Genomic DNA, 10,644 nt, shown 5'->3' on the forward strand with positions numbered 1-10,644 from the left:
TTTCTTTTTTCCTCATTTCTCTTCCTTTTTTATCTCCTTTTCTATTTTCTCTCTCCTCTATCGGAAAAATTCATTTTTTTTAAATTGAAAATTAAAAATAAAAAAAATAAAACTAACACACTTATTATTAAGTTAAATATTAAGTTAAATATTTGAATGGGTCGAAGAAATTCATTTTAATTCCAAATAGAATTTATTTTTTATAAAATTAATAAGCCAAATTTATAAGGTAGTCTCTGAGATTTAATAGATCTATAACTTAATTTTTTTTTATTTTAATATAACTTATTATTTTAATATAAATAACTTAGTTTAAAGTTTTATTTTATTAAAATTAATTATTAAATTATAAGAATTTAATCTTTCAAATTTTATTTTTATAATAGTTAATTTTTTAATTTTAATATTTGCGCTAAATTTAGATGATTATTTTGTTAATAAATAAAAATTTAGAAAATAAGTTTTTATTTACAGAAAATAATTTATAGTTGAAAAATATTTTTAATAAAATAATTTATATTTTATTATTTAATTTTAATTTAAAAATAGGGAAAATTACTTTTTAATCCCTGAGGTATAGCGTAATTAACGGATTCGTCCCTCTATTTTTAGAATCCAACACTTTCATCCTTAAGGTTTAATTCCGTTAAAATTAGAGATCTCTCCGTCAAAAATGCCTTTAGTGACAAATAAAATGACTGAACTACCTTTTTAGAACCCAACACTTTAATTCCTGAAATTTAATTTCTATAAATTTATAGGTCTCTCTTTTAAAGAATTGAAGAAAAAAATATGTTTTCGTCCCTAAGATATTACATAATTAATATATTTGTCCCTCTATTTTTCAAATGCAACATTTTACCCCCTGAAATTTAATTTCGTCAAAATTTAAGGAAGAAAATCTCAAACTCCATCTCTATGAACAATTTAAAATTTCAATAAATTTATGATTTCAATTCAGTAAAGGTAATAAAAATCAAAATATATAAAATTTAAATTATTAAAAATAAAAAATTAAAACTCAATATAAATTGTTTTTATAATGTCATTCGCCGTCAATCACTGCTCACCATTTGAAAAATTCATTAAAACATTTTTAACATTTTAAAAAGTCTACTAATTAGACTTTCCGTTAATTTTAATTATTAAATATTATAAAAAAAATTTAAAATACCCCTGATATGGAGGGACTAATTAGTAAACTTTTTAATAATTTGAGGGACCAACTAATAATTTTTTTTCTAAACTTTAGGGACTAAATAGTAAAATATTTAGTAATAAAATTAATAGAGAAACTAACTAACAGACTTTTTAAAATGTCAAGGACATTTTAATATACTTTTCAAAATTGAGGGACTAAATAATGAGTTTTTCCATACTATAGAGATTAAATAGTAATTTCTCATTTTATTATTGATAAGGGTATTTTTGGAATCATATTTATTCTCTTTCCTTTGACCGAGTGAAAATCATTGATTTAACAGAAATGTTTTACAAAGAGATCTTGATTTTTAACGGAATTAAAGTGTTAGATTCTAAAAATAGAGGTATAAATCCATTAATTATGCTATATCTCAGAAATTAAAAAGTAATTTTTTCTAAAAAAATATTTCATCACTTTATTTTTTCATACATATTAAAAAATATAAATTCTTTTATTAACTTTTCAATTATACCCATTTTAAATATATTAAGTTTTGTTAAATACTAAAAATGACATAAGAGATTTTTTTGAAAAAGAGATAAAATTAAATAGAATTATAATATTCAATTTATATACTTTTACGGTCTAAACAATAAAAATTATCAACAATTATTTTGAGACAATAAAAAATAAAAGAAATACTTTTCTTTAAATAATTAAATTGCTAAATTTTGCTGTATCTCCAAGACTAAACTGTAAAATTAGCCGAAGTAAAATAAGAGAATGTATAGAAAATGGAGCTGCTAAATATGACTTGGGAAAATTATATGTTTGAAATGTGATTGTAGCAATGACAGCATTTGGAATTACCTAGAACTACATGTACGAGGACTATTTTACGACGACATGTACGAGGACTATTCTATGTAAACTTAATTTTGCATTATATATAAGCTTGCCTATACGCCTCAGCTTCCAAAGCATCACAGATCGATAACAAAAAAAACTACTAGAATTTCTGCAACAATGGCCCAGGCTGATCAGCTACTTCTACTGGATTTGCATCCTAGCCCTTTCGCAGCAAGGGTGAGAATAGCCTTGGCTGAAAAGGGATTAAAGTATGAGTCCAAAGAAGAAGATTTGAGCAACAAGAGCCCTCTTCTTCTCAAGATGAACCCAGTTCAAAAGCAAATCCCAGTGTTGATCCATAATGGCAGACCCATTTGTGAATCAATGTCAATAGTTGAATAGATTGATGAAATCTGGAACCACAAATCTCCATTATTGCCTTCTGATCCTTACCAACGAGCACATGCCAGGTTCTGGGCTGACTATATCGACAAGAAGGTCAGTTAACTAAGCTCTAAATTCTTTTTATCTTTTGTTGGCAATTATTGAAATTGGATTGCCTGCAGATTTACCCAATTAGGCGGATGCTGTGGGCATCAAAAGGCGAAAGGAAAGAAGCTTCAACGAAGGAGTTGATTGAATGCTTTAAAACATTGGAGGGAGAGCTTGGAGACAAGGCTTACTTCGGAGGTGAAAGCTTCGGCTATGTAGATGTGGCGCTCCTCATTCCATTCTATAGCATGTTTTACGCATTTGAGAAACTGGGAAACTTTAGCATGGCGGTGGAGTCCCCTAAGCTCCTGGAGTGGGCTCAGAGATGCTTGCAGAAGGAGAGTGTGGCTAAGTCTTTATGCGAGCCTAGCAAGGTTTATGAAGTTGTTTTGGAGATAAGGAAGAAGTTGGGGGCTGAGTAGAGACCTTCCATGAGAGCAAAGCTAGCTGCTTGATATACTCTTTTGCACACTAGAGTGTGTTTCTGTTTCAGTGTTCTTGTATTGAAATCTGTTTTCATTTCCAAATAATTAATAAATTGGCTGAAAATAAAAATTTCATAAATATTATTTTATTTTTTTAACTTTATGTAGTTTTTTTTCTTTATTTTTTTATGAACACCCAATAATTTCATTGTTCAGAAGATGTGATTTTTGAACACCCTAACGCTTGAACCCTAAGTAAATTCAAACTTAAAGAGTTTGTATTTCTACATAAACTTGTTAAAGATTTTGTAGAATCCAAATACAATTTCATGGCTAAATTTTTCTCGGAAAGGTATATATATTAATGCAGCTATTTTGACTTGGAAATATTATATAAGCATGGCTTGCTGGGTTAGTTGAACATTGACGTGAGCAATGACAACATTTGAAAGCTACAAAATTCCTCAACCAAATGAAATTGCAATATAAAAAAGCTTGCCTAGGCCTCAATTTCATAGTAATCTCACAGAGAAAACAATTCCCACATCTACTATATCCACTTTTCTTCTCAATTTCTGCAATAATGTCCCAGGCCGACGAGCTAATTCTATTGGAGTGGTACCCTAGTCCTTTCGCAGCAAGGGTGAGGATAGCCTTGGCTGAAAAGGGATTAAATTATGAGTCCAGACCAGAAGATTTAACCAACAAGAGCCCTCTTCTTCTACAGATGAACCCAGTTAACAAGCAAATCCCAGTGTTGATCCATAATGGCAGACCCATTTGCGAGTCAACGGTAATAGTACAATACATCGACGAAGTCTGGAACCACAAGTCTCCATTGTTCCCCTCTGATCCTCACCAACGAGCGCATTCCAAATTCTGGGCTGACTATGTCGATAAGAAGGTCAGTTAATTAAATTTCATTTTCTACGTAAAAAATTGAAGTACTATAAGATTGATCTCACTTTCCTTTGCAATGGGTATCCATAGATTTTTGGTGGAGGGATGCAGTTGGCAGCATCAAAAGGGGAAGTGAAAGAAGCTGCAAAGAAGTATCTGATTGGGTGCTTTGAAACACTGGAGGAAGAGCTTGGAGACAAGCCTTTCTTCGGAGGTGAAAGTTTCGGCTACGTTGATTTGGTCCTCATTCCATGCCATAGCTTGTTCTATACATATGAGAGCTTGGGAAATTTGAGCATGGCAGAGGAGTGCCCAAAGATTGTGGACTGGGCGCAGAGATGCTTGCAAAAGGAGAGTGTCTCTAAGTCTTTATGTGATCAGCAGAAGTTTTATGCTATTATCTCGGAGATAAGCAGAAGCGGATCTGCATGGACTTCAGTCCAAAAATTCTTAGACAAACTTGATCTACTACAAAATTCATAAGTTTTAATTAATAAAACTGTATTGTGTTTCCATAATTATCAATAAACATATAATTAATGAAGAATTCCTTTGGTTTATAAATGGTGATTTGGTCTATATATCATAGTGTGGAAACCCAAAAGCCTCAATAGATCTAACAGGAATTAGTACAGATAGCTCACTTCCATTATAGCATTTGTTGAACTAGTGTTTGAGATAATTGCTTCTGCTCTGGACACTAATTTACAACGCAACAACAGAATTCTATTCGAGTTCTTCAAAATTTCAAATGTGCAAGAACAGAACCCCAAAAACCAGTAGAGAGGAAGCTCAACAAGTAATAGAGTTTCCCTTCTCTCATGCCATCTTTGAACAATTGACCCGGACCTGTCCATCTGAACCTGTCAAGACTTGGAGATTGGAGAGCTTCACCATTGCTCGTGCAAAATCTCGGCGGAAAAGAGAGACATCTGAAGCGTATGCATTCACCCATTTGGCAGTTTCTTCCCCAGACATCAGTTGTTGATCGGAAACTAGGATTCCTCTACCTTGTAGAAGAGTCCGGTAATACAATCTGCCAAAATCTACTCCAGGTCCCTCATAAGCCATATTGATTCCTGGCTCCTCAAGCGAAGACAGTTGTGTGCTACTTCTCGGCTTCTCAGAAGTTGAAGACTGTGATCCCATACAGTCAGGTGATGATGCTTTTGATAATAACTTTGAGCAACCAAACGGAGCTACCAGTGTTGATGGTAATGAATCTGCTAATGATGCAGAACTGTTGTTGCATATGAACCTCAAAATGTTAAGGAATTGAGTATCGAGAGAAGGATCAGGTTTATTAGTCCCATTATAGTTGTAGAGACGGTTAATGAAAAATTTGCAGTGGATCATTCCAATGCTGTGACCACCTAGAAGCAACACAAGGAAACATTTATTATTTATACAATGTGCAATCAAGAGATTGAGGAACATAGTGGGGGAAGAGTAATACCCAAGAGACTGACAGTTTCTCTTTGATCAAATCCCTTAGATGCAAAAGATGCAAGGGTTTCAGGTAGCTGAGCTTGGGGTGAAGGAAGCTTCAATGTCGCCTCATCTGGGAAAGAATGAGTAGAATCTCTTCTGCCAGTGAACACTGGATAGAATGGACCACCACTCTGAAATTCACAAATTCAGTGAGACTCTCGGAGAGACAGAGAAGGGAGGTGGGCGGCGGAGATATATACCTGAACAACACCTTCTCTGGCCGCTAAAACAACAATATCAGCACAAGAAACAACTCCAGGGCATACTTCTTCAATCTGTGACTTTATTTTGTTAATTATATCAAATCCTTTCAGATTTAGATTGGGTGATGATTCTTTCTCAGATTTTAAGCCTCCAGCAGGATCCAGTAAAATAGAAGCATCACACCCCTGCACAACTTGCATTGATAAAGTAAATAAATCAAATTTACACTGGTTCAGATAACAGCAAATGAAGCATAGAAATATAAAATGAGGAATCAAGAAATCCCAACACTGAACAAAATTTGTGAACCAGATTGAAAGAGATTTTAGCTTCAACACAGAACTGTAAATACATGGGTTGTCTTAAAGTACTAATCAAAATTGGAGACTGAACCAAACACATTATAAAATGAAATTGGATCAAGACTCACAGAGGAGAATTAAAAAAAAAAAAAAAGAGAGAAATAAACTTACAATGAAATAGTATTACCAGCGGAAAAGCCAAACAAAATTACCACTAGGATATACTAGTATTACAAAACCCACATCAGAGTCCATCGATAATTGAGATGCCAATATGATAAAAGGGGGAAAACAAGAACAAGAGAAAACGCCAAAACCGGAAAGCAAAAATTTTGCTAAAACACAGATCAACTTAATTTGGCCAAAAAACCCAGAAACCAAGAAAAAATTCAAGAAGAACAAGAAAGAAAGATCATGACCTCAATGAAACAATCATGGAAGGCAAGTCTCAAGAGAGCAGCAGCGACACTGGACTTGACTCTGTTAATATCCCGAACCAACTCTCGAACGATGTTCTCAGCTTGTGGGCAGGAATTACGGTAAAAATCATACGACAGTGAGCCCCGAGAATGGCCATCTTCTTCATCCTCCATAGACAAGAATAATGAAGGACACAAATCCCAGGAAGAAGGAAACCTATTGGTTGCAGTGCAAAAAGTCGAAGAACCTTTCTTGGTCTCTGCATTTTGGTTCTTGAGAGATATCAAGATACAGATAAAGAAAAAGAGGAAGCTAAGCTTCTTCATATTTGCAACTTCAAAGATTACATTCAGCATTTTCTAGCTTCGATTATCTTCAAATCGATTGATTTTTTCTCTTCACTCGTGGGTTTGTGTTCTGGGCGTCGCAACTGGCATATTGCAAGCTCGCACGGGATTGAAACGAAATTATAAGAAATGGAGGGAAATGCCATGGTAACTAATAGTTTGTTAGGTTAAGTACAACTTGTAATAGGACGAGAATGCCCTCGAACTTAAGTGGATACTGGCCGTTGATTGCGTGATAGGACCAAGCACACACAGACGATAGATGGACAGGATTACATTTAATTATTATGTTTTTTTTTTTTAAATGCAGTCCACGCCAGGAAAATTCTTTTGCTATTAAACACTCCTCTCATCATTTCTATTAATTTTTTATATATGTTTTGAGATTATTGAGATAGGATTTTTATGTGTATGTAAGCTCGATCCTTTCAGGTATTGCTTTTTTTTTATTATTTTCTTTTTGCTTGCTAGTGGTGTCTAGCGGTCTCTCTGCTACAGTGATATCTGTCTCTGTCAGGCGAGCTCATACTGTCAGTTGCCATACTTATGTCAAGCGGTCATTTAACTTTTTTGAGTGCAGATGCGGATAAAGCTGTGAAAGGATGGGGTTTGCTCATCTCTTTCCATATCTCTTTTTTGGATCGGCCTCTTTCTTACTGGATTTGGGCTCGCAGACGATACGACCTATCTTTCATGCTAAATCTTAGGTCGAAACCACTTAGCAGACCTGTCTAGGGGCGTTCCAAACTCAAAACCTGATCTGCTTTTGTGTGTCCTGATTCAACCCAAAGGGAGTGCGAAGCCCAGGATTATCAAATACAACCTCTCATGGATTATTATTTGAAATTTTTCTTAATATTTAATAAAATTAAATATTTTTAAAATAAGTATATTTAAAAATTAAAAAAATATTTTTTTTAATATGTAAAAAAATAAAATGATAAAAATTATAAAACGAAGAGGGTTACTCAGCTTCTCCATTTTCTCAGATTATTTTTGTAAATTATTATCTATTTTATTTACATTAAGGTTGATATATAAATTAATTATTATATAATCCTATTTAATTTAATTTTATTTTAATATAAATTATCATTTATTATTATTTTTTTAAATGAATTTTTAAAATATTTTTAGTAAATATTTAATAAAATTTGATGTTTTTAAGATAAATATAATTAAAAAATTTTTAAAAAAAATTATTTTTTTAATAAATATGAAAAAATAAAATAAACAAAAATTATGAATAAGAGAGAATATCTTGGATTTTGCCTCGGCTTCTCCATTACCTCATATTATTTTGTAATCTTTCTTTGGGTTTCCATGAAAAGATGGCAGAAGAATGATACAGGTTCAGAACATTTAGAATCAGGCGTAACTCTCAATTTGATAAAACAATAGCCTCTTGTATGCTGTGGCATAATCTAGCATTTCAAGTGTTGTGAGATTGCCATATGCCATATGAAAAATAAAGTAAAACATTTATATATATATATATAGACATTAATTTGTTAATATTTCTTCAATTTTCAAAACATTGGTAGGTAGTTCATATGATGAATGTGGCAATATTTATTTAAAAACAATAAATAATCAATTATTTAGGTGAATTATATATATGGGCATGTGAAAAAAAATCCAATTTTGCACCTAATTCAAGTTATGGGCATTGGCATATTCTTTAAGATGGAGCCTTGATCGCATGATATTGGAAAAAATCATTATTTTGAAGAAAAAAAAATTCAATTAGAGCATGGCTTCATATTCCAAAGAAAAAAAAATCACATATTTTTTACGTAGTTTTTTTTTTTTTTTAAAACTAATTGGCCATGCCTGATTATTGCAATACTGAATTTCTGATGCAAGCAATGATGACATTGAGAATGAAGAAGAGCACAGTTGTTATAATAAGACTTGCTAATCTTGTCCAACAACTCCACCATATTTTCTCAAAGCAAGGAAAGAAAAAGGTAGTTGATCACCAATGGAAGAAGCAGTGCAAAAAATGGCAGATGAGGAAGTAGTTCTGCTGGCTGCCAAGTTTTCTACTTTTGCAGAAAGAGCGAAGATAGCCCTAGCCGAGAAGGGAATAAAGTATGAGTTAAAGGAAGAAGACTTGAACAACAAGAGCCATCTTCTTCTTGAGATGAACCCTATTCATAAGCAAGTCCCTGTCTTGATCCATAATGGGAAACCCATCTGCGAATCCATGATCATTGTTCAATATATTGATGAGGTCTGGAAAGACACAGCTCCTTTGTTGCCATCTGATCCCTATCAACGAGCTCATGCCAGGTTCTGGGCTGATTATATCGACAAGAAGGTGACTTTTATTATTGTTTTTTGAAATGAAAATGAGATTTCTTGATCTTATTATGTGAACTGAGTGCCTGCAGATATACCCAAATGGAAGGATGCTGTGGAAATCTGAAGGAGAAGTGAAGGAAACACACGCAAAGAATCTGATTGAGAGCTTTCAAACATTGGAGAAGGAGCTTGGAGACAAGCCATTTTTTGCAGGGGAGAGCTTTGGTTACGTAGATTTGGCACTTATCCCTTTCTATAGCATGTTTTACACGTACGAGAGTCTGGGAAACTTTAGCATGACAGTGGATTGCCCTGGGATTGTGGCGTGGGCTGCGAAATGCCTAGAAAAGGAGACTGTTTCCAAGTCTATTTCTGACCCGCAAATGCTTCATGAAGCTATTATGGAGATGATAAAAAAAGTAGATAGCTGAATCTGAGCTTCATCTGATGCTTTTGGACTTTGCTCATTTTATTGTTTTAGCATTGAAATAATGAAACTTGTTTCCATTTGTTCTTAAATCTGAGCATTCCATATCTAGCCAGATTTCTGTTTTCTCTTCAATAAGAAACAGGAAGGACTTGGAACTTGGCCAGTCCTTCTAGAATTTCTTCAGGTTTTGGCCAAAGATCCATTACACTCTCAATAAATTTGATGGGACAATCATGTTATGAATTTTTTCAATACTTCAATAAGATTTGAGATCTGCATGATCTTGGTGGGACAATTGGGTGTAATTGTTTGTTACCAGAAAAATTGGTGGAACTTATCGTATTAATAGATATAATAAATAAAATCGTTATAAATACAATGATATAATTTAATTTTATCTTTTTTAATTTCATTGTGTTTGATTTATTTTCCATTAAATTCCACTTTATTTTCACATCAAAACCTTAGGGCAGAGAAATAAATGAACAAGGCCTGTAACATATGGCTTGTTCGGTAAGCTGTTTGTGCCCAAAAAATTCCATACACACAACAGGCTGGTGATAGATCCCAGTCAAAGACAAGAAGATTAACAAAGAAAATTAAGAAGTTACTGATATTTTTTTTCCCCTGAAGCCTGTTGCTACAGAGAATATAAATAGGAACAAATCAAACAACCTAGTCCTATTCTCTTGGCCACACTTAGCACAAAGAGATATTATTGCCCACGATCAACTAAATGCTATTTGACTAAGTAAAACAAACAACTAAAAGATAATTGCAGTAAAAAACAATTAATAAAAATAGCAGCAAGACTAAAAATAGAAAAGCAATAAGGCCTCCTTAGTCCAAAATACTTCTTGTTTGGAACAATAGCTCTAGATGACCTTCTCAGGGGCTTATCAATACCTCCCCCTTGAAGTGGAACCTTGTCCTCAAGGTTCAAATGTGGAAATCGAGCAGACAAGTCCGAAGAAATTTCCCAAGTGGCATCTTCAGGTGGCAAATGCTTCCAACGAACAAGGCTTTCTTCGGTACAACGTTTGCCAAGATGAACCCACCTTGTATCTAAAATCTCAGCAGGCTCAAAAACAAGATAGCCATCATCAGTGAGATGTGGAATTTCAGAAGAAACAGGAACAGTTTCACCCACATGTTTCTTAAGTAAGGAAACATGAAAGACCGGATGAACTTTTGATCCAGGCGGAAGCTGCAAGCGGTATGCCAAGGAACCAATCTTCTCTTCAACCATGAAAGGCCCATAAAAACGACTAGCCAATTTCTGGAATGCACGCTTGTACACTGAGTGCTGTCGATACGGTTGTAACTTAAGATA

The 10,644-nt window shown here is 33.5% G+C and overlaps 3 protein-coding genes and 1 pseudogene across 3 annotated transcripts; 3 read left to right on the forward strand and 1 right to left on the reverse strand.

Moving 5' to 3' along the window:
* Positions 1 to 2,107: 2,107 nt before the first annotated feature.
* LOC110625799 lies at positions 2,108 to 3,045 on the forward strand (annotated as a pseudogene).
* A 371-nt stretch (positions 3,046 to 3,416) lies between these two features.
* Positions 3,417 to 4,374, forward strand: LOC110625798 (probable glutathione S-transferase parC). The gene is made up of 2 exons (XM_021771450.2): positions 3,417 to 3,814; positions 3,901 to 4,374. The coding sequence occupies exons 1-2, from the start codon at positions 3,494 to 3,496 to the stop codon at positions 4,291 to 4,293; spliced, it is 714 nt and encodes a 237-aa protein (XP_021627142.1). The 5' UTR covers positions 3,417 to 3,493; the 3' UTR covers positions 4,294 to 4,374.
* Positions 4,375 to 4,529: 155 nt separating this feature from the next.
* Positions 4,530 to 6,692, reverse strand: LOC110625797 (putative Peroxidase 48). Its single transcript, XM_021771449.2, has 4 exons — positions 6,227 to 6,692; positions 5,502 to 5,690; positions 5,267 to 5,432; positions 4,530 to 5,183 (listed from the first exon to the last, which is right to left on the reverse strand). Exons 1-4 carry the CDS (start codon positions 6,581 to 6,583, stop codon positions 4,630 to 4,632), a joined length of 1,266 nt encoding a protein of 421 aa, XP_021627141.1. The 5' UTR covers positions 6,584 to 6,692; the 3' UTR covers positions 4,530 to 4,629.
* A 1,817-nt stretch (positions 6,693 to 8,509) lies between these two features.
* On the forward strand, positions 8,510 to 9,555 carry LOC110625802 (probable glutathione S-transferase). Its single transcript, XM_021771452.2, has 2 exons — positions 8,510 to 8,897; positions 8,971 to 9,555. The coding sequence occupies exons 1-2, from the start codon at positions 8,559 to 8,561 to the stop codon at positions 9,310 to 9,312; spliced, it is 681 nt and encodes a 226-aa protein (XP_021627144.1). The 5' UTR covers positions 8,510 to 8,558; the 3' UTR covers positions 9,313 to 9,555.
* Positions 9,556 to 10,644: the final 1,089 nt, after the last annotated feature.

Source organism: Manihot esculenta, chromosome 11 (assembly GCF_001659605.2).
Source record: "Manihot esculenta cultivar AM560-2 chromosome 11, M.esculenta_v8, whole genome shotgun sequence".
Lineage (NCBI taxonomy): Eukaryota > Viridiplantae > Streptophyta > Magnoliopsida > Malpighiales > Euphorbiaceae > Manihot > Manihot esculenta.